A 22572-nucleotide genomic window follows, 5' to 3' on the forward strand; every position below is an offset into this window, starting at 1 on the left:
ATTATCTATTATCCTTATTATATGATTTACAGCCACGCCACTATAATGCTGTACTGATTCAAACTCTATGCACAAAAAAATAAATGAATATGAGAGGGACTCATACAACAACAAAGATAAGAATATGAATCACTGACTGAGTAGCCAATCAATACCTCACACGCAAACAAAGTCGTCCATACTTGCATTTGATTCATTTCCATTGAATTCGGCCTTAAGCTAAATAAGCGCAGACTTTCAGCCATTGTATTCCAATTATGAAAGTTGGTCTAATGTTTGTTTGTTATGAATATAGTGATGACAGCCAATGTTGCCATGGACTTATGCGCTTCGGTTGACAAAGCAAATCCACTCAGAGAAATTCCATTTGAATATTGATTTTGCTGTGAAAAGTCCCCCGTAGTGAACTTCAAATTTCTACTCTTTGTTCCCAACTAACACCCCCACGTGACATTTTGCACTCTTACCAATTACCTAAACTGACTAGTGTGACTAATGTGTAAAACTGTTGGAGTTTACCTTTGGATAGTTTCCTTTGTTCTGTAGGTGACCTGTCAGATCACCAAGAGTGCTTTCCTATTTGAGCTAACTATAGCTCTTAATTGTTTGTTGTGAATTTTATGAAGGTCTGTGCTGTTTCTACGGATACCAATTTCTTGGCTGTGTTTTCTATATAACATCATGATTTGGGAGTTGGGGGGTATGAGTAGATAAAACATGCCCCTCGTAGTATTTTGGATTGAAGCTACTGCTCAACCAGGGCCTGACATTCCTCCCACCGTCCGAAGTCATGCATATTAGGCTAACCGGTGATAATGAATTTGCCATTGAGCATATTTGACCTTGTGTGGGATTGGTGACCTAAACATGATGTGTCATGCTTCTCAACCAGTTTCAGCTGTTGTACACTTCAGCTCCTGTAATCAGCCAGTCAATGAACATTTTGCGGATAGGTTTAAAATGACCAAATTGCTGTTAAGAGACAACATTCTGGCAGCAACATGCCTCTTATTAAGCCTAAGCCAGAGAGCCAAGCTCTACAAGTCTGACTTCAGAATTTAGCAAGTCATCACTGAACAGCGACAAGCAAATATTACCAGCATTCTTACAGTTTAGTTGAATATGAATTATTTAAACAGTTGTTTTTTGTGTTGACATTTTGTATAGTATAGGGTTAGATAAAAGCTCTGGTAAATGAGGGCGAGCCAAAGCCTTTCAGTGAGTAGATCCTTTGACCTTTGGCCTGCCCCCCCATCTGAGTAATTTACAGAATTTGTTCAGGGATTGATTTTCTCTTCTAGAGCCAAAGATGAAAGCGTTGGCGCTTCTTTCATCCATGGCCACTCAACCCACACACACTTCTCCCATCAAGGTTCTGTTTTACCTTCCTTTCGAGCCAGGGATGGCTTCAGCGGGTTGACATCCTGTCCTAGTCTATCTGCCATCTACTCCAATAGCTGCAATATTTCAAACAGTATGACTGAGATATTATGATTATTATATATCATCTTCATTCTTCTTTTTGGTTTCTTCTCTTTGGTTTCCCCAGAAAGTGCACTGACACGGGCTGAGTGAAGTAGGAGAATTTCATCACCTTTCTTTGGTATTTTCACACACATTACTCTATATTGCCACAGGAGAGATTCTCTGTCACGCACTCCAACTGATCTATTTCCAAAACCATGGGGTTGCACAGTGCACTCTCATAACATTCTTATAAATGTTCTAAAACTTTTTAATCCAGATGACATGCTGTAGATGCAGATTAAATGCACATTACATTTCTCTCTATGATCGTAAGCAGGACAACTCTGCTTTATAAAACACCAGATGCAGACAAGCTCACATGGTCAAAATAAAACATTGTTATATGGAGTCTAGACAACATAAGCTGCAATATACCTGGAAGGTTTCATCAAGAAGAAAGCAGATACATAGAAAGAATCCTAAAACGGGTGGTAAGAGGTCATTACCCCCTTATGTCAGAGGACCGAGTGTTGCTTCAGTTTCATATCTGAGCACCTGTGCAAATCTCTGCATTAATACAAACAGACTTTAAAACAAAATTTCAAATCCCCATATGCCACTTTTTAGGAGATTTCAGAAGTCGAGGCACTGTAATCTTCTGAGTTATTTCAGAAGATTAACTGATTTTTGTCTTTATTGTAAAGAGGTTTAATACCAACACTGATACAACTAATGGTTGTTGACCTTAGCTTAGTTGATAGAGCATTGTCCCTCCACTTTAAGATTAATGGTCTGATCCCCTGTGATGGCCTCTCACGGTAATAAATTGGTATATTCCATGCAGAGTGTCAACCAATTAATTAAATCTCACACATCTAATACTAATCTGCCTCCCTTGTATAAAAGCCAATGGTTGAAACTAAAAACAAAAAAAGTAGGCCACAACTAATGTTTGATGCAAGGTGTCATCAATACCAGTCAATAAGTGATGAGATCTGTAACTGATTGTATTCCACAATGGGCGGCCCAAAAACCAAGGACATACACTATGCCAGGCAGTTTTACATGTATTCTTCATATACCGTGAATGTAGTTGGAGAACTAAACAGAGCAGCTCATTTGTCCCAGCAGCCACTTGCAAAAAGGCAACAAACCCATGAAAAAAATCATGCATCACCGCAACATGGTCAGAAATATTGAGTTTATTCAGTTATTCAGTTGTTATTTATAAGATGACATTTGCCAACAAAAGTCATCTCAAAGCCCTTAACGTAATATGAAACTCAACAATTTACTTTGAACAAATACTTCACTTCAGTGGGGAGAAAACAAACAAGCATCTACCTCAGCGGGTTGGTGTAATAATGGGACAGGAGCGAAAAGTACAGCTTCAGAGAGAGAAATTAGAAAAAATAACCATTGCAAAGCCTTGTTGGACAAGTGATTCCTGTAGAAACGTACAGAGACATATGCTATTTGTTCTTCTTGCAGATGTATCCTGATTCAGCATTTGAGTAAATCTTACTGATTTGCCTCCCGTTCAAACTACTTTCTCTCTTGCACAAAAACATGATTTAAGTTGAGAATGGCGCTGTATTTTAACTTTGGGTCTCTCGAGAGCTTTGAGACTGAAAACTTAGGGGTGGATACTCTCTTACAGAAGAGCTACCCACAGCTTTCAGGATATTGATGTGCCTTGTTTGAAATGCTAGCTGAGGTGTCCTCCCACCTTTACAGGGTGTAAATCCATTTCAAAATTGTAAGTAACTGCAGGAGTAGAAGGTGTCATTTTAGAGGCTTGGATTCAGTAAAACCTGCAAACACAAGCAGAGGTAAAAGATGTAACTATGTACAGGATATAATGGGGTAAGAGGGATACAGGTTTGGAAAGGTTTTTGTATTAACAGAGCTTAGTAATTTTAGTCATATTTAAGCAGGAGAAAGGGTGAACATTCCATGTTTGATTTAGAGCTGTAGAGAGATGAAATGTTTTTGACAGTGCCTCAGGTACAGGGATGTCCTGGTAGGGGTTAACTATACTTAATCATATATCTAAATCACAAAATCTAAGCAGAACAAGTATATTTTTTGATTACTTGCAGCCTACTTTATTCACAACCTCCACAGAGGCAGAGATTGGACTTGAACCACTGTGGGAGTTCAGTCCCATATGACATCCAGCCTACTTGGTAGGGCAGTGGTAGGTCAGTAAGCTGACCTACTGTACTAGAATTTTATTGGCTCATAAGCTTGTCTGTTGGCACTTAATGTAAGAAGTTGAATAGAGAAAGATTCAAAGAAACTTGGAGAAAATGGGTGGAAAGGGTGAGAGGTGAGTTCCCATCATAGAGGAAGTTGCTTTCCAACACCTGCAGTTTTTAATAACTCTACCACTTACTTGCACTTTGCCTTTACGTTGTATGTCTTCCCAACCCTGCTGAAAAGATGGATAACTCAAAAAGGGAGGGTTAATCGGAGCAGCACATACTTGTGGAGGTGCCTGGGAGCTTTGCCCAAGGGAGGCCTGAGGATAATTACAAACCATTCAACAAACACAGCCTGGCAGCTCACTGAGACATTCTGATGGTGAGCCGATGGGTAAACAGAGCGCAAATGAGATGGAGACTGCAAAACATGAAGAACATGAGTTACACAACATTAAACATCCGATTGAAAATGGGGATTGAAGGAACGAGGAACACTTTACTCACTGAAGGGGACGGAAGCTGTGAAGAGAGGGACCAGAGCACAGCTGAGAATGTGATCCATCCACTAAATAGTTTGAAATAACACAGATAGAAAGTATTATAATTTGTGAAAAGCTTGGATAGAGAAAACTGTTATCTGGCCATATACACCTTTCATATTCTAAAGCTTTTCTCCATCTTCATCAGCACCACCAATTAAATAATTCCATTCCCAGGTTTAATTACCCTCATTAGAACTCCAAAATGTGAGCTTGTAACTGTGTACAATGTTTGATGAGATGGCTTTGCCCCAATGGGTTGATTTTTCAAACTGCAAAGAGGATAGGGCAGAGCAAAGAACTCTGAAAAGAATCTGATGTATCGGGAACCTAAATCATGTCCCACACCTTTGACTTACCTCAGGCTAAGTTGGGGAATTTGCAGAGCAGGCAGGAAGAGACTGCCTTTGACTTTGCACTTCGGAGGTGTGAGTGGTTCAACCCTCCTTTGGAGATTTTTGAGAAAGACCATCATTATACATTAATAACACCAGAGACTTCTCCCTTAGCCTGCACAGTCTTTGTTTGTATCCCTTATTGATTTTTCACTGAATTCTTTTCATGAGAGTGGAGGGACTGACAGTTTGATTCCATTTACCATTATTTGGTGTGTGTTTGGTTGAGTCCTTCTGTATGTGGACATATGTACTTACTTACTGATGTGCAGTAGATTTACAGCATGTGCATCTATTAGTGCACTTGTCCTTGACATGTTTTGATTATCCAGTAAACTTCTCTGAGTATTTTATGCTAGATCAACCTCAGTGCAATTCTACTCTTTCTTCTCTTCTTCGGTTAATGTAAATACGCTTCAACGTTGTCCCGACTATCAGAATTTTTTTTTTCCCCCTTATTTATATCTCTGTAATTTGTTACTGTCATGTTACAGTGATTTGTACTGCTACTGTTTTGGTGTCAAATTCCATAAATTGATGGAAAAAAATAAATAAATAAATAAATAAGGCAAGCAAGCTAAGGGGAAACATCTCTGACAGTAGGATTTAATAATATAGCGTATGCAAAAAAAAAAAAGAATTAACAAACCTAAAAACACAGAGCACAGTCACTGGCCATCAGGACATATAAAACACTGCAGCCAGTAAAAGGCTGTATTGTGTGGGCTAACAGTAGAGATAAACAGCTCTTCCTGAGAGACTTCTCCTTTTTCCTTGAATGTCTCTAGCTGTTCAGGTTTCAGTGACATTCACTGATGAGACCAGAACAGCACACACAGACACACACTCCTGAACACACACCTTATCGGACAAAGAGCTGGCCACCAGCTGGTGTGACCAAGGTTTTAACAATAATAGCTTGATCTGCCATATATTTGGCAGTCTTCTGTTAAACCCTTACCCTTGATATTAAAGTCATGGCTCATTTATTGTGAAAGAAATCGCTATATTATTGCAAAATGTTGTCAAAAGCCCGGAAGGATGTGGGACAAACGCAATATCTCTTCAGTTTGTCAGCAGAAGTGCGATGTTTGCACATATTTTTTCTTCTTTTTTTTTTCATCAAAACCGAACCACAACCCCAGGGTGTAGAAAAGACATTTGGTGTTAACAACCTTTTGTTTGAGCAAGCACAAATCAATACTGTACTCCTGTTTTTACATTAAATATACAACATTCTCATTTAAAGCTATTTATGAATTCCTCCTGAAGAAATTACCTGCCAGTATTCCTTCAAATATATATATAAATGACTTCCACAAACAAAAATAACTGAAAGTAGTAGTTTAGCAAACACGTTAAGGCTTCATAATCCATTATGACACCAGATGTTGTTTATTTAATAAGAGCTTAATGTTTGTAGTTCATTGCCCATAGAAAAAGGAAAAGAGAACAAAGCAAACAACAATTATCTTGTGAATGCTACCCTATACAACACAATAAGCAAAGTAGATTGTTAGCATGTCACAATTTTAGAGCCTTTATTGGGATACTATTGTGTACACTGTTAGCAAATGCAGCTTTGAGATGTTTTGAAATGTGACTGGGCTGAGTGATTATACGTCCTGCTCTTAATGAACATGCCCATTGTTAAGCTGTGATTAATGCTTGCCACAGTGCTCATTGCCTGAGTAAAAACTGACATCAATGCAGCATAATAATCATTTATATTGGTACTTCAGGTGCAGTGGGCTCACTACAGTGTTCCTCTTAAACTGTGGCTGTTGCTCCTGAGAAAATGGGACAGCTACACTGTAGGAATAGCACTAGAAAAAGCCTTGCAGTAAGACTGACATGCATCTGCAAATATATATACATAGTTTCAACTTCTCTGTTTCACTTTTAGGTATTTTTTAAATGTTTTTGCAATAGTAGTATATTCTTTGGTTTTGATGGGTTATTCAGATCCCTGTGAAGACAGACCAGGTGCAAGAAGATTCAAAGGGAAGTTTCATGAGGTACAAGTGTAACTGCATCTTTCGAGTTGGCGGAGAGAAGGACCCTGGACAGACTGCTGTCCATACTGGACAACGCCCACCACCCTCTGCACAAAACCTTCATCAGGCAGAGGAGTGTGTTCAGTGGCAGACTGCTGTCTCAATCCTGCTCCACCAACAGAGTCAAGAACTCTTTTGTCCCTCTGGCCTTCAGGCTATACAACAGCTCTAAGTGATGGTACTTCCGCTACTTTTACGGTCACTTTACATTTTTAAATGATTTATAGTTCAAAACATTTTATTTCTACAGTTACTTCCTAGTTTTTTAATAGTTTTTGTATGTTGACTTTTTGCTACTGGAGGCTTGAATTTCCTTCGGGATCAATATCTGTCTGTCTGTCTGTCTGTCTGTCTGTCTGTCTGTCTGTCTGTCTGTCTGTCTGTCTGTCTGTCTGTCTGTCTGTCTGTCTGTCTGTCTGTCTGTCTGTCTGTCTGTCTGTCTGTCTGGTTTGACCATAGCAGACCTGAATTACACCGTAGTGAATGTTTGGTCAGATTCTCTTTGCAGTGTAGTCGTCTTTAAATATAATGCTAAACATTTGCTTTGAAATCCATGATATTCCATATATACATGATGTCAAACAAGTTGAAAGATAAAGACAATGTTCTCCTGAATTGTTTTATTGATTTGGACAATTGCCCTATTTTGCAATATTTTTTGTGCTAAGATTTTAAAGGGGTTCATAAATCCGTGATGCTCTGAGACTCTTAAACAACTCCACCCCCAAAGCATGGTACACACGATTTCTCAGCCGTCCCAGATAAAAGATTACCAAACTGAAAGAATTGTTGGGCTGTCATTGATTGTGGCTAAAAATATAGTCTGACATTACATAGTGAGAGAGGTTTAAAGATGAAAGATAGGCAAATTTCTGACAGTGTCAGAAATGTTGGCGTAAGCTGAATTAAACCTGAACAGTGAAAATGAAAGTGAAGAGCAAGCTAAATGTAACTTACAGGATTCAGTTGAAGATGCAAATTTGGTTGAGTTGTGGAGAAGAAGTCTTGAATGGCCTGTGCTCTAGCTGATACCACCACGCAAAGAAAGATGCAGCATGGGAGGTAATAGATAAGGCATAAAAACTAGTCTGTGTGTAGAAAACCAGAGAACACACTGATACACAAAGTAGTAAACAGCACAGTCATTTTTCTCTGTCAGCTATTCTAACTTACTTCAGGTTAGTGCGATACTTAGAATCTGTGATATTCCTCATTGGCACAGCCAACTACATTTCAGCAGGTATCATCATCACACAGTCTGCACACATTGGACACGATGTGCTTATCCAGATTTTATGATAATTGTTAATTTATTTACAATTTTGAAACATTTTATTGTACACTAAATTTTAATCACTCCTGTTTGGCTGGGTGGTTAACAACTTATTTTCCTGTGCCATGAAATTGTCTAAAAAAACACGTACTGGTTACTAGTTTACATTACCTTTAAAAATACATGAGAACACTTCAAGAACTTTCATAAAACTTCGTTGATAAACTGGATTTTTTCTCAGTGGGAAAGTCAAATTATTAATGCACATCTTCAAAACCTTGAAAACCTTCTGACACGACTACAGCTACTTCTGCTAAAAACTAAAAGAATGTAGGTTATCTAACAATAAATAGGAGTTTTTATATAATTTTGTGTGGCTTCTTGCAGGTTTGAAATGGGTGCGAAAGGATTTGGTCGTATATCAGCAGTGATCAGATCCTGCTTGCTTGCTTTAATTCAGTTTCAAATATAATTTATTTAATAAACAAAATAAATTAAAAACATGTGACTGAATATTCAATTAAGATGTCACAACAATTATTTACCCACTTTGTTCCTATGGACTGTCATCCATGACAAACTATTCGGTCGTTACAAAATATCCTCAATCCATTGGTGGGTGCAAGACCTGCTGACGATGCACACTGAGCAGCAGTGACCCCATTTTACATTTATCCCCCTTAACTCATCCTTCTCCCTCCCCCTCGTGCTAGCACGTTTCTCACAGGGAGAAAAAGTATTTCTTAGTCCCTGCAGCAATAATAAGACATCTAATCGTCTATGTATCACGCTCCCTAAAGTAAGCAAAAACAACATATAGCTAACAATAATGTGCATAGTAGGTGCTAGTGGTGATGAGGAACTGTACGCTGAAAAAAGTGCGTGTGTCAGTGTGCTCTTTGAGTTCAAGAGCGCTTATGGTAACGCAGCTGAGTTTTATTAAGTCCAATACCCCATGATAAGATTGCATTTAATATAAGAAGCAGGTACAAAAGACTCAGCTTCTATATTATCAGTACTGTAACTCTAATTATTTCCATTCTTGTTGGAAAGCCATATGCCTCTGGTTCGAGCATTGCTTGTAAGCAGCTGTACAATTCATGTTTACTTTAGTGCTTGCTTGGTTCTTAATCGCCATAAAGTCAAGTGATCTTGAAGCTCACCTCAGAAAACCGGTGCGATTCTTGGAAAGGGCTCTAGCGGATTAAAATCTCACTACTGTGAAATAACCGAGTCAGTTTAAAATTCTGTTTCATCTTGTTTTTCTTAATTTTTTGTGTGTCTCTCTCGTTTTAAAGTCCTCAACATGCATCACCTACTTCTAAGGACAGGCAGCCACACTGGAAGTGCTGGAAGCCCTGCCAATAACACTGGATATTAAAATATAGTAAGATTTCCTCTCATAGATACTGTGTAGACTCAGGCAACTTTTCACGCATGCATATTTATTCAGTTAACCTCGCACATAGTTACATCTTTCATATTGATACTAATCATCTGCTGTCGTTTGGGTTGCGGTGGAATAGGAGGGTCCACGGTGCGGTGGAAGAGGAGGCGGTGAGGCATTGGTACAGCAATCCAGGGCAGGGCGGTACATGGAAGGAAAGCTGCCTTGGAGCGCGTCGCGCATACTGAAGGGATTCGCTGATTGGCATTCGGAGGTACGAAGCGCACCGTGCGGCTCACAAGTGGAGCACGCTAATCTCCCGCACCTGTCTCGTCAAAGGCATCTCTGTGAAGCAGCAGCGAGATCAGCCTGGCGCAATTAGACTGAAAGAGGCTCTGTCCACCCCAAGCTTCAACATCGGAGGTTTCTCTTGCGTAAACGAGTACAAAATAGGAAGCGGTATTGCGATCATATCCCGGTCCATATTTCACCTGTTCAGTTAAAAGAGAACACACTCCTGGACAAACTGTCGTTTCAAACTATTTTCATAACGGGACCGGATGGACAAAAATGTGAATTTGCACTTGGCTATCTGAGCCAAGGGGAATTTTGTCAGGCTCTTTCTCTGGAGTAAAGGGACTGCGCACGGTGCTCACGGGATCCTTTTGGGGTTTCTTTTTTGTTATATGTAGTATCTTGATTCATTTGTGAGTTAAACTGAAAAACATTGAAAGCTTGAAACCAAAACGATTTTTTTATCTACAGAATGTTCCTGTGGAATAACGGATTGATGGTCAGGAAACTCTCGGAAGGAATTTAAGTTGGTGCGCAATTTGTGCGGTGTGTGCTGTAGCTCAGCCGCAGAACTAGTTGTGCTTCATCCTTTTACTATTTTAACGTAAAATACCAAATTTTCCCATGGAGTAGGCTGAAATCACAGGTAAAGACTTTATAAAAGAGTGGGCTTATTCATTGTCCCCTGGAACAAACAGGCGGATCTGATGCGCAGATTCTTCGTGGGATGGTAAATGACCGATGGGGAATCATGAACAGCTCTTCTGAACTCGAAGATGGAACTCGGCATAAAAACCAGGTATGTTTGCTCAACGTGCAGTTGAGCTATGGGTTTATGAGGAGTGGTGCGTGTGCTTGCTGCAGTGTTAGCACGCTGGATTTGGTGATATGCCTCAGGGGCGAATCACTGCACTGGAGAGACATTAGCTGTAGATGAGCTTTTTTCGACTCTCTGAGCTTCTGTTCTTGTCATACTGTCTAAACCCACCGGCAGATCTCACAATTAGCGTGTCACAACCCGTTAATGTGACATTAAGCCTGCTTGGAAATTAATACATTTAGAGAAGTATTGGTTTCGAAAAAATAAAAATCACGGGTGGAGATAACTGTTTGCGCATCTGGGTTTCATCTTCACCATATATTCTCACATTTTTTCTCCTTGTAAGCTCAAGCTGTATACTTGGATATCTGAAAATCAAATTCGTGCGATTGAGAATTGAAACTTAGCACTCAGACACCTTCGAGGTTTAAACACTCCGTGGGCTGTCTCCCGCTCGGGTGAATTCTTAGTAGCGGACGTGCGTTGTGTTACAGTCAGGCAAGCTCACTTTGGGGAATAGTCAATGTGTTTTCACAAGGTCAGTAGAGGGTTATTGACAGCCCATGAGGGAGAGGGGCTCCCATGGAGCGCGGAATCGGATTCGGGGCATTATTAAAGGTTGTCGCCTTTGCCAAGACAAAGAACCAACATGCCATTCTCCTTGGCTAATTAGAATGAAGATGGGTTGAGGTGTTTGGCATTTTAGTGAAAAGTGAACTAAAGGCAGTGAAACGTCCCTTAGAGCTGACACTAAATGCTTTAACAAAAGGTAAATATCTAGAAACTATCATTTTGGACACCCTTTGGCCCAGCCTTCTCTGTTGTGTTTGTCATGAAAAAGGTAGCAGCAGTGAACTCTCTCTCTCTCTCCTAAATGGCCTCTTTAATCATCTCTTTCACTGTAGCAAAACAGCTTACTCAAAAACAAATGTTTGCTCTCAGCTGCTCCTTTACTAAAAGCTCATTGCATGTGTGAGAGCTGTGCCATTCAGCTTGCAATTGTTAAAAGAAAACCTGCCAGTGGCACATATCCTGCAGGGCCTACAGTAATTACACAGCCTGGTAGGTATTAGATATGTTGCTTCCTTTCTTCTGCTCCTGCAGATTTCTGAGTCACTTGAACGGTGGCACTCTGAACTGGGCCTTTGCTTATAGTTACATTAGTATCGACCGATGCTGTAGTTAATTTATCATATGTTACAGATTTTCATGTAACTCTGTTCTCAAGAGTAGGGGCTCGGCCAACAATTTGCCTACTGCCCACAAGCTTACTTAACTCTCTTAAAACCACTTAAAGGTCACGTGAATACCAAATATATCTGCACTGGGTTTTAAGTCTCTGATCATGTGTCCTGTAACATGTACTAGAATTTCTGTCTCGGTTCATCCAACATGCCAGGAAAAAAATGATTATGTGAATAGGAAATGATATGTGATGTGTTTAATTAGATTTTCTTCAATTCTGTGGTCGTGGAAAAAAAAAGATCTGAATAAGTCGGTGGGGGTGAGGGCTAGGCTCAGAGGATGAAAAGCAAAAAATATGTCCATAACTTCAACACTTACCGCAGATCAGACAGCATCAGGGGATGTTGAATGAGATGAGAGGTTGTGGGAAATGGGGATGGCTAATGCTTCTCTCTGTCCCTCTCCTCCCCACATCAATTTGTCTCCTACTCTTGTTATTTTGCTATCACACACAGACACACATAAATAAATCTGTGTGTGTATGTGTGTGTCTGCTCACCTCTGTAATCTTAAAAAGTAACACCAGACCTTTATCTTCAGACTTGTGCTACTGACACAGTCATTTTAGACTCAGCAGGGGGGGTATCAGGTGTCAGAGATCTCTCGTAGTTTCAGTTTGTGTATATATTACAGAACATTGCTTGGTATTTTTCTGCATGTTTGATTCCTCAATGAAGCTGTCTCCATGGCCCTTGTGTGACAGATGGAAGCCAGTTGCAGTTTAATGATATTTCAAATATTTCAAAGGCAGCTTAGAATAACCTTAAAAATATAATTTACTGGTTAGAAAAATAAACTATGGGTACTTAGGCTGCATGTTGAGATATTCTATTCACTTGAGAAATTGTAGGAGAACCCAACTGTAAAATATCAATAAAAAACATTAATTTCTTTCTAGGCTAACAGAGAGCTTTACTTAACTGTTGCTGCCTCAGTAATACAATAATAAAAAAAAAAAGAATATCGTCAACTATCGCAAAAGCGTACGTGAGTGGGAAAACAAATGTAGTACTCTGCATAAGAAACGCTGAGATGCTTTCACAAACATGCCTTTGACAATTTCTTCATGAGATTCATCTGTATTACATACATTATATAAGTCCATACTGCCCATATAGCTGTATTAGTCTCCTCACAAAAACACACAGACCTTGATTTCAAACACATACACTGTAAACTGAGAAGGCATGAGGCCCAGTGGGGTTGCCCACATTGACTTGAGGTAATCAATAACTCTTTGAGAACTCCAAACTTTCCAAAGCACTGAAAGAACTGTTTGTGTATTTGGAGAGAACCACAAAAAGCTGCTGTCTCAACTACTCACACTGAATCTAAGAATCACATAATTTCAATAATTTATTGGTTTTTACAGCCCAAGGTCCACTTTGGAGCCTTGAGTCAAAAAAAGCACATCACACTAAAAAAAAAAAAGTCAAAATCAATGTTAGAACATCATCAGACAATAGTTAGGTGGGTTATATATTTTTAAAACATCGGATATGAAGCTGTACATAGCGCACAGACTTAGGCTAGCACGTGTGAATTAGAAAATAACTCAAAATAGAACTTCTATCAGGCTTGCATGTCTCTGCTAGGATTCTCTATCTCCAGGAACAGTGGTGGTAGCACATCATACAGTACCCTTTTGTCAGATACCTTGGCGTCACAAGTCATCACAGAGGGAGACTTTGAGGGCCTAAACCTAGCCAAACTAAAAGCTGGCACAGAGGGAAGATGAAATGTAATACACGAAAGTGTGGGGGAAAAAAAAAGAAAATGGTTACAAACTGGTCTTGAATTTTGGTCTCACTAAAAAAAACATGGCTTACCATTAACTCTCATCCATTCTTCTTATAGGGCAGCTAACACTTGTACATCTGTCGGTGAGCAGTAATACAGTGGGGTCCATGTCATGAATACATCAGATTAGTAGTGTGCATCTTACTGCCAGACCTGTACATTTAACATCCCTTGGTAGTATTAAAATGTAATCAAGAGGTTTAAAACTGCCTTAATGATGATTGACAAGAGGACAGCAGAGTTTGCTATTTGATGATAACAAGCTGCTGGTAAATGACAGCGGATACTAAAGTTGGGGCACGGAAGTGTGAAATGTTGGAGTAGTGCACTGTGTTGCAGATGATGGTAGCCTCACAGAATAACAGAATAATCCCCTTTGGAATGCAGAATCCTTGCGGTTCAGCTTTATAGCTTTTCTGTTTAACCGAGAGATTCTGACAGCATTGTTCAGCAGCTGTCTTTAAGTTGCACTCGGAAGCTTACCCAGAATGTAAAACAACTGAACATTACACTATACATTTTTCATGTAATAAAAGCACATCGACAGTAGTATGACAGCAAATGACATGTAAAACGCATCACTGATTGTGAGAATAATCAACTGAATCTATTCTTCGTGACTTTCTGAAGCCTTATGGCGACTTTTTAGATCATAGTTAACTTTTTAGCAGCTGTTCTCAGTGAAAACTGTCAGTGAACAATTGAACTGTGAAGCCTTTTAAGAACCACTTCTCTCGTCAGTTTGCAGAAACTGAAGAAAAAAAGTCATGGCTTCTTTTTAATCATATGCCCTAAATGAATGAGTTCATCAAAAACACTGGTATAGTGGAGTAGAGTGAGAAGATAACAGCCAGGATATGCAAAAAAAGATATTAACATCAAACGAGGGCATTTGTAGCTATCGTCAACGTTTATGGAATCAACAGCTGCCAGCTTGAACTTTCACTTACCACATCTTGTTAAAGGAGAAATGTATATTTCAAAATAAATGTAATAAATCAGCTTTTACAAAGAAGAAATTGGCACCTTAGAAGGATTATTTTGATAGATTTTTTTTAGGCATGATAATGATAACGATAATGTTTCTGCTATTATGATGATATATGATGTACCTTAATGATATGATTCCAACATATGTTTGTAAGAAATGCTTCTTAACATGTGAAGACTGTAGTAGTGTGTGTGTGTGTGTGTGTGTGTTAGATGTAGACAGGTTGGTTTTGTGGGTATAGTTGTCGGACTAATGAACCTGCTGAGCTGGCCGATAGGTATAGGGGGTTGTGTGGACCGGAGTAAAGACAGAGCAGAGAGACTTCCTTGGTTCACTGGCCCTGTGATTTCCCTGTGGGGGGTCATTTTATGGCAGCAGTGCAACGCTTAACAACCTCAGCTTCACTGTCCTCTGCCCTGCGCAGGGTGGCATCGAGAAAACATCTGCTGGAAAATGTTTTCAAGCCCCAAAGTGTTTAATCTTTTGCCATACCACAAATCTTAACAATCCTCAGACAGATACAATGCTTTTTACAATTTCTGCTTTATAAAAGTTATCACATGCACATTAACAGGAAAATAGTAGGTGTTTTATCCTCAGTGTTGCTTTATGTGTTGGGGATTTTATCTGGACAAGTTATGGTGTCTCACAGGAGTGTAAGAAACACTTTGTGTTTTCATATATTGTATGTTCATGGAAATAATGGGTTTGTTTTATCTGTAGAACTAGATAAAGATTGCTGTTCTGAGAGGTCAGCAATATTAAAGGAGACACTGGTCCAGTTCAAGACATGTTAGTGTCTGTCAAAGCTCCAGCAGAACTACTTTGCCTCAGCTTGTGGTTTGAATCAGACTCTTGATAGAAACATTACGTGTTCCTTTTTACATATTTAAGTATTTCAGTATCTTATTTATGTGCATTACACTGACTCCACTTCTATCCTGCTTTGGATTACTTTCTTTTACTTTTTCTTTGAATTTAGAACTCAATCTGTGTCATATTACATGGTTGCATCTTTGAGAAGGTACTTTTCATTCAAACATGGGAGAATGATTGGTTTCAAATCATCTCACCATGTACACCACCCACAACTGGTTGTTGTTTTATTATGACCGAGGGCCATAGGCCAAACTATAACCATGTTGGTCAAACAATACAGTTGTTCTGTATAAAACAAAGCAGTGTTTACATGAACACTATGCTTTAATGTGTGATGTTGGGTGGGTCTGATGTGTGGAATTGTAGCAGGAATCAGCCATGAGATCAGATACAAAAACACTGGACAGGCTGGACAGGTATCAAGTGCAAGTTATGCAGCATCAAATTTAAAATGCCTATCATTACTTTCATGCTATTATCAATTTAGCATGGGGTTTGTTTATATCTCTGCAGATCTTTCCCATGCTTTTACTTTTTCGAACATGTACTTGAATATGTGAGAGAAAAATCAATGTAGGTGTTATTCGGTTTATCAAAGAAAAAGAAAACAAGCTTTTTCTGTCTCTGATTTTGCCAAGGTACTTCATCACATCACTGCCTTTAATTGGCATCTTCACTATAATGAGTTAAAGCCTTTATGTGTCAATGTGTTGCTCATCTTCTGGTGGGAATATATTCACAAATCTGACTGCCTGCTGTCTTTTCATTTATTTTATCTTTACCTCTATATATATATATATATATATATATATATTCATATGTGTCATATATGTGTTGCATAGTTAAAATCCACTGCTTTAATGTAGTGGAATTGTGTGATAATAACACAAGTGGATAACAGGAGTGTAGGACTATTGTTAGATTGAAGGTATGAATGTGTGAGAGGAGTCTGTGTGTTGGTGGATCAAAGCAGTAATGAGCCATTACTGTCAAGTTGTTACATAAGTGAAGAGAGCTTTTTCATAGAAAGTGATTTGGTATCTTAATGGAATGGCACACTTTTTTGTGTAGGTTTCTGATGCAGAAAGATCCATTTTGTGAAACGTTCATTTACTATAACCCACTCTGAAGGTGATACTAGACAGCAGCTGTCCCATGTGCATCTTGTCTCCCTTTTGTTATCTGACCCACGTACCTTTCAATGTCTTTTTACTCATTTTCCCTCTTTCTGTGTCTCTTGCTGACATGAAGGAACAAAACATTTCAATATCAGATGCCTGGTGCAGCAAGGTGGTAGAGGCAATGGATGACAGGGGAAAAAAAACAGAAACAGGCCTCAATGAAAGCCAAAGAATTTAAAAAACACAAAGATGAGAGCAAGAGAAAAGAAACAGAAGCGCAACCTTAGCAGGGAAAATAAGAACATGGGAGGATGAAGTGGATGAATCACAGAAGGTCCCAGATAAGTGTTGAGCAGACAATAAGCAGGCAGAGGTCGTGTGAGCTTCTGCAAAAGCTGATTTGTTCCAGCTGTTCAAAATATTACATACAATCCCCCCAACAAAGGTTTGTTATTAGTCATATCACACATTGCTTTTGGAGGAAAGACAGTGTTTTCTCCCCATCGATTCTTGGATCATTTTAGATACCCCAGAAAGCATCACCAAAGACTCTTGGGACTGTGTCAATTTTGCACACTTTATATACTTTATGTCTGGTGTGTCAATACACCTCTACGACACTCCTTACTTACATATTTAGTTCTTATAGGCTGTATTTGTGTCTCATTATGATGTACAGTGGCTTTCAAAACTTATGTCTTTCACTAGTGAAGGTTATCTCTGCTGCCCCACATGGTAGCAATGATGCCACCATTTCTGCAGCACTAAATATTCTCTTTGGGGATTACGAAAGAATTTTTAAATTTAATTTAATTTAATGTCTATGAGAAGCTTTTATGAGAAAAAACTAGCTTTACTTTGATTCTATCAGTTTACTGAACATTTTTTTCTGAAAAATATCCTGTTTGTTTGGAATTTTATTGCAAAACTCTGACCTCTGTGGTGAGGGTACAGGACAGGTTTTCCTCTTGTGACTTTCTTGATGGTCATGTGTGTGCAGCTGTCATTGCACAGATGAGCAATGTGCCACTACTCAATTGCATGCTAAATATTCCTAGATGTCTTTTGTTGTGAATCCAAGGTTTTGATTTGTTTTTCATGTAATCCAGACCTGTCTCACGGCAACAGTTCAGTAGCCATGGAAGAGAAATCATTATGTGTGCTGATAAAGACGAAACCCTTTTTTTTTGTGCCACCCACCCAACTATAATAGTTGTTTTAACTCTTAACCATAACCAAGTATTTTGTGGCAACAGCAACTGAAAGCACAAGGAAACAGCAACTGAATCGAAAAATTACATTTGAAAAGTAAGTTACTTCAAAACAGCATTGAATGGGACAGTAGTCAAACGTCAGCTTGACATTTTTGCTTAGACGTCAAAAGTTTTGGCTAAAAGTGCATGGCTGTTGTGACTCTATGTTGGGATATGGTTTGATAAGCCCGAATATTTAACTGTCTGTGGAATTTACATCATCCAACGTTCCTGAAGATGTCAACACGCTGTAGACCCAAAAAGAGATTGTCCTCCTCCTTAAAACGTACCTATGTGGTGTCTGTTAATGCAAGACTGATTGACCAATAACTACAAGTCAAAGAATATGTGACCTTAAAAGGTTGTGAAAGCAACTGCATGTCATTAATGAAGGTATGATTGTGTTATAAAGGAATGTCTTTTTAGCCCTAACATGAATATATCATAACCCTAACCAAGTAGGTCTGTTTTCTAACCCTGTCCAAGTGATGCCTTTACCTAAATCCATCAAGGAAATGTATTAAAACGAAGTTTTAGTAAAATGTTGTTCAGTGAATTGACTGAAGGTACGTTGGACTCCTAAAGGTTGAAAGTGCTTAGCTGATTCTTCCAACCTCCTCTCCTCCCTTTTTATGAGGACTTTGTGGCTTCTTAAAGTAAAAAATGTATGGATGAAGTTTGCTCTTATGTGGAGACACTCATAATTCTTATTTCCCTTCTGCTGCTGCATGGCACTTTAGGATGCCGTTATGAGTCATATTGAAGGAAATGAACAAAAGACCAATATGAGAGGATTGGTTGCCATAAAAACACAATTAAAGTTAAAGATCCTTGTTAATAATTGACATATTGTCTAATCATTGACTTCGTGTTTCGAGATAGTTGATTTTCTACCGTCGTCACATTTCCCTTGCAACAGAAATGATTAAAGGTTTAAGGTGTAAGATTATGCGTTCTGTTAGTTTCTCTGTGAAGAAAGTAAAGGAAGGCATCACAAGACAAGGTTATACTCTACCTTCAAGAGTGTGTATTGATAGATGTGTCAGCGAGCAAGGTTTCACTGTCGAGGAGCTAAAAGTGTGATTGAAACGGAAACCAGGGAGAAATGGGCAGTAGATTTCATTCTGCATGGCTCAGCCCTCCTGCATGTTTTTGTGGCTGTGTGTGTTTGTGTGTTTGTGTGTGAGTGCCATATATGTTTATTAAATGATTCATTTTGCCCTGCAAGACTGTAATACCACCATTCTATCACCAATTTACTGTTCACTTACCCACTCATTACTGAAAATGCATTGGAAGTCACCTGGTGGAAGTAAATGAGAGGGGTGCAGATGAAGGTGGGGTGGGCTCGAGTTGAAGTATGGTGATGGAGCAAGGAATGAGACAGTGTGTGAATGTGTTACAGTGGTCAGTTATCTTGATGGACAACGGGCCAGGACCATTCCAATTACAGACTGTACTCTGTCTCCACATCTGTAGTGAGAAGTGTCCAATCTCCTTTTGGTGATTTCACTCTGAGGGTTAAAGAGCTCTGCTGATGTAATACTTGAGTCATGATCAAACAGAGCTGTGAGATTTGGAGACTTGCTGTTAAGAGACCATACTTTTCAGAACAAAGGGGCCTTTATTTTTTCTTTGTTCCCTGGGTGGCTCATTAATCAACTCTTGTAAATACTCATTTATGCAAACATTAAAAAATACATTCACACAAGTGCAGTTTTCTTTTGTGATGAGTTTTGCATCTAAGAATGCTGACTGAACAGCAAACAATAAAGAAATTAATTAAAGCCTGAAAATCCAGTGCATCATTTATGATAAATGGAGAAGTTCAATCAAGCAGTCAACTCTGGTGATTATAGGACAGAAACCCTGGAATAAAGTCGAAATTAATCTCTTTAGCACATAATCACAGTGAAAACTGCTGGAATATGTTGAACGCCTAGGAGCAAGCCACAGCTGACTTTAAAATAGTCATGCTAATGTGTGGCATCTGTTTCACAGAAAGTGCAGAGGGGCTTTTTTCATTGTGTCTTGAACTTTCAAAGCCTGTGTGATTGAGCTGCTTTGCTCTCTCACTCTCTCATACTTTTAGTTTCTCCAAAATCACATTATTGGCTCTACTCATAGTCAAATGGAGTGATTTCCACTGAAAACTGGCTTCATATATTTACCTGTTGATGCCTTGCTTTAGCTAACGCAGGAAACATAATAGCATCATTAGTGGCCATGCACCATGAAATGTCTCAAGGGTAATAGCAATGTTAATTGACTTCAGGGAAAAACTGTTGATTCTCAGAAGCTGAACTATGAATTGGATTGAAAAATTGAATTTCTCATCCTTTTTTTCCCTCTTACACCAAAACATACTTTTGGCTCTCAGAACAATATTTTATTTAGGTCCGAACAGACTTTGATGACGTGCTGTACTTTAAAAATAGTTTTACAAAATCCAGCCTACCTCATATATGTAAAGTTTTCACAATCAAAGAAATGACAATATAGTCTTATTCCAGAATGTGTGACAACTTTGTTGATGTAGAGCAGAAAATGAAGCAGTTGCACAGCAAAATGTAGCATGTCTACAGTGTTCAGGTAGTCTTTACATACCTACATGTCTTATTTTTTTTATTCAGGGAAAGTGTAACAAATTAATGTTTGCTTCTTTTAAAATGCCCAACAAAAAAATGCAAAGAGGTGAGATGGGATGGCCAGTAGCATTAATTTGTAGATTGTCGCAGAGCAATCTTGAGATTAAGCACCATTCAATCCAGCTTTTTCCTAAGTCCTTTCATTTTCCTGTCACTTGCGATTGTTTATGTTTAGTTATTTAAAAGACATGATTTTGGTTGCATGCAAAGAAATAAATTATATACAGCCAGTTGATTAGGCAAAAGAAAATATTGGCATCCCGCAATTTTTTATTGTGATGTAAACCAGTTATAGACTTTTTCATCTTCAATTTAGAATTGCCTCGTCTCACTATTAATGTATCCAGAAGAATGAAAGAAAATGTATGAAATGGCCTCAGAACTAGACAGACAGATAGGGACTTGGCATAAGATACAGACATGTATTCATTGCTCTTAACCTATTACCAGTCCTGACAAAACCATGGCTAATGTATTAACATACTTATACACTAACATCCATTATTTATTCATCATCAAAAATTCAATCTGGCAGACTGTGCACCATTATTCAGATGTGCCGAAAGGAAAGTGGCACATTTGAATAAATGAGAATTGTAGCCCTCACTCCCATGGCATCTTGTTTTTCCAGACACCCCCCTCCAAACTTAAATGATTCAAACATTAAATCAGTCACAAAATGAAGGAGAATGATTGTAGCTGAAAAAAAAAGAAATCCCCCCCTAGCTCTCAAAGCTGGATTAACAATATCTTTGGGAAGGAACACTTCATTGTTCTTGGCCCATTTAAAAAACATCAGACTCGAAGCTGTTGGAAGAGTCTCTGTCGTATATCATCTAGCTTGACTTTTTCATTAGGAGAAAAGAAAAACAACATTTTCTGCATGTTTCGACTCGAGCTTCTTTTCAGGGCCAGTTTCTGACCCCCTGCTGTTACTGCAGTAGACAAACTTATATTTATTACATATTTGGCTCATCTTGTTTCCTCTGAAGAAATTCTGCACCTCTCTGCAGTACCTAAGTCTGAATGAGATTGGATATGGAAATGGTGAGTTCTGCAGACCAGTCATTTCTGCTGATGTAGTGAAACTTGGCAGCATGGAGAACAGGATAAATCCCTCAGAGAAACAAACACTCACTTGCGTAGACACTTCTGTGAATGCAGTCACTTGAGAAACATCAGTGAATAAAGTATACAAATGTAAAATCTGATACTGTTCGTTGACATGTCGGCTGTGCAAAAGGCATTTCATTAATTGAGAAAATATACAAGAAACAATTCAAACTTACATGTATGTATATATATATATATATATATATATATATATATATATATTGTGTTTATATCTTCAACAATAAATGTTATTCAGCATTTTTTAAATATCTTTCTAATTCTGTTATTCATATTTGATGATATGATTAACATTAAGGGTTTTTCTGTACACCCACAACTGCAGCTCTTTGGGGCAGTATTTAGGCACAATGTTGCTTTAACTAAATGCCAACATTAGAACCATACATGCTCACCATACAGACTGCTTTAAAGATGAACATCATGGCATCTCCTCAAAAATGGAAAGTGACAGAGAGCAAAAACACCATCTTTTTATCACAAGCCAAACAGCCACACACAATCCTGGCTGTGAATCCCCACTAAGGTCTGTGTTTTTCTTGCTAGTTGATTGCTCCCCAAGTGCTTGTTTGCCATTTTTTAAACACTTCTGGGGTTCCCCTAGCGATCTTCTAATGTTATATTGCTATGAGCGCAGGGTAATTCCTTCAGGCAAAGTCTGCAGAAACATTAAGTTTGACTTTAAAATATGGACAAAAAGTGTAGATGACGGGCTCAAAATGTCTGCAGTTGAGCTCTCATAGTCTTGACAATTTGACAGCTGGTCAAACCTAAACTCTCACTTACTTAGTGAGAACATGGCACAGAGTCCATGAATCCATGCACACATTGCTCACAATGACCAGCCAGACACTCTGATGTTTCCACTTCACTCAGCTTCACGTTGGGGGGCTTGGATCATTGCAATCACAAAGCAAGTTTTAGGTTACTATGGAATTACGTTTCCAGCAAATAGCATGTGAGAATTGCTTAACCATCAAAAGAAATATGAATGAGGTGCTTAAAAATCTGGAGTGAAAATTTATTTTTAGTGACAGTGAAAGCCAAATTTCACAAGGTAAGAAT

The 22572-nt window shown here is 38.7% G+C and overlaps 1 protein-coding gene across 2 annotated transcripts in view; it reads left to right on the plus strand.

The window, feature by feature from the left end:
- Positions 1 to 9488: 9488 nt before the first annotated feature.
- Positions 9489 to 22572, plus strand: part of fibcd1b (fibrinogen C domain containing 1b) — a 101494-nt gene continuing 88410 nt past the window's right edge. For both annotated transcript variants that reach the window (XM_072372353.1, XM_072372354.1), the window contains exon 1: positions 9489 to 10418. In XM_072372353.1, coding sequence (XP_072228454.1) covers positions 10347 to 10418 — 72 coding nt within the window. In that variant the 5' untranslated portion in view covers positions 9489 to 10346. The remainder of the gene's footprint in view (positions 10419 to 22572) is intronic.

Source organism: Leuresthes tenuis, unplaced genomic scaffold (genome assembly GCF_036924035.1).
Source record: "Leuresthes tenuis unplaced genomic scaffold, fLeuTen1.0.hap1 SCAF_19, whole genome shotgun sequence".
NCBI classification, from domain to species: domain Eukaryota; kingdom Metazoa; phylum Chordata; class Actinopteri; order Atheriniformes; family Atherinopsidae; genus Leuresthes; species Leuresthes tenuis.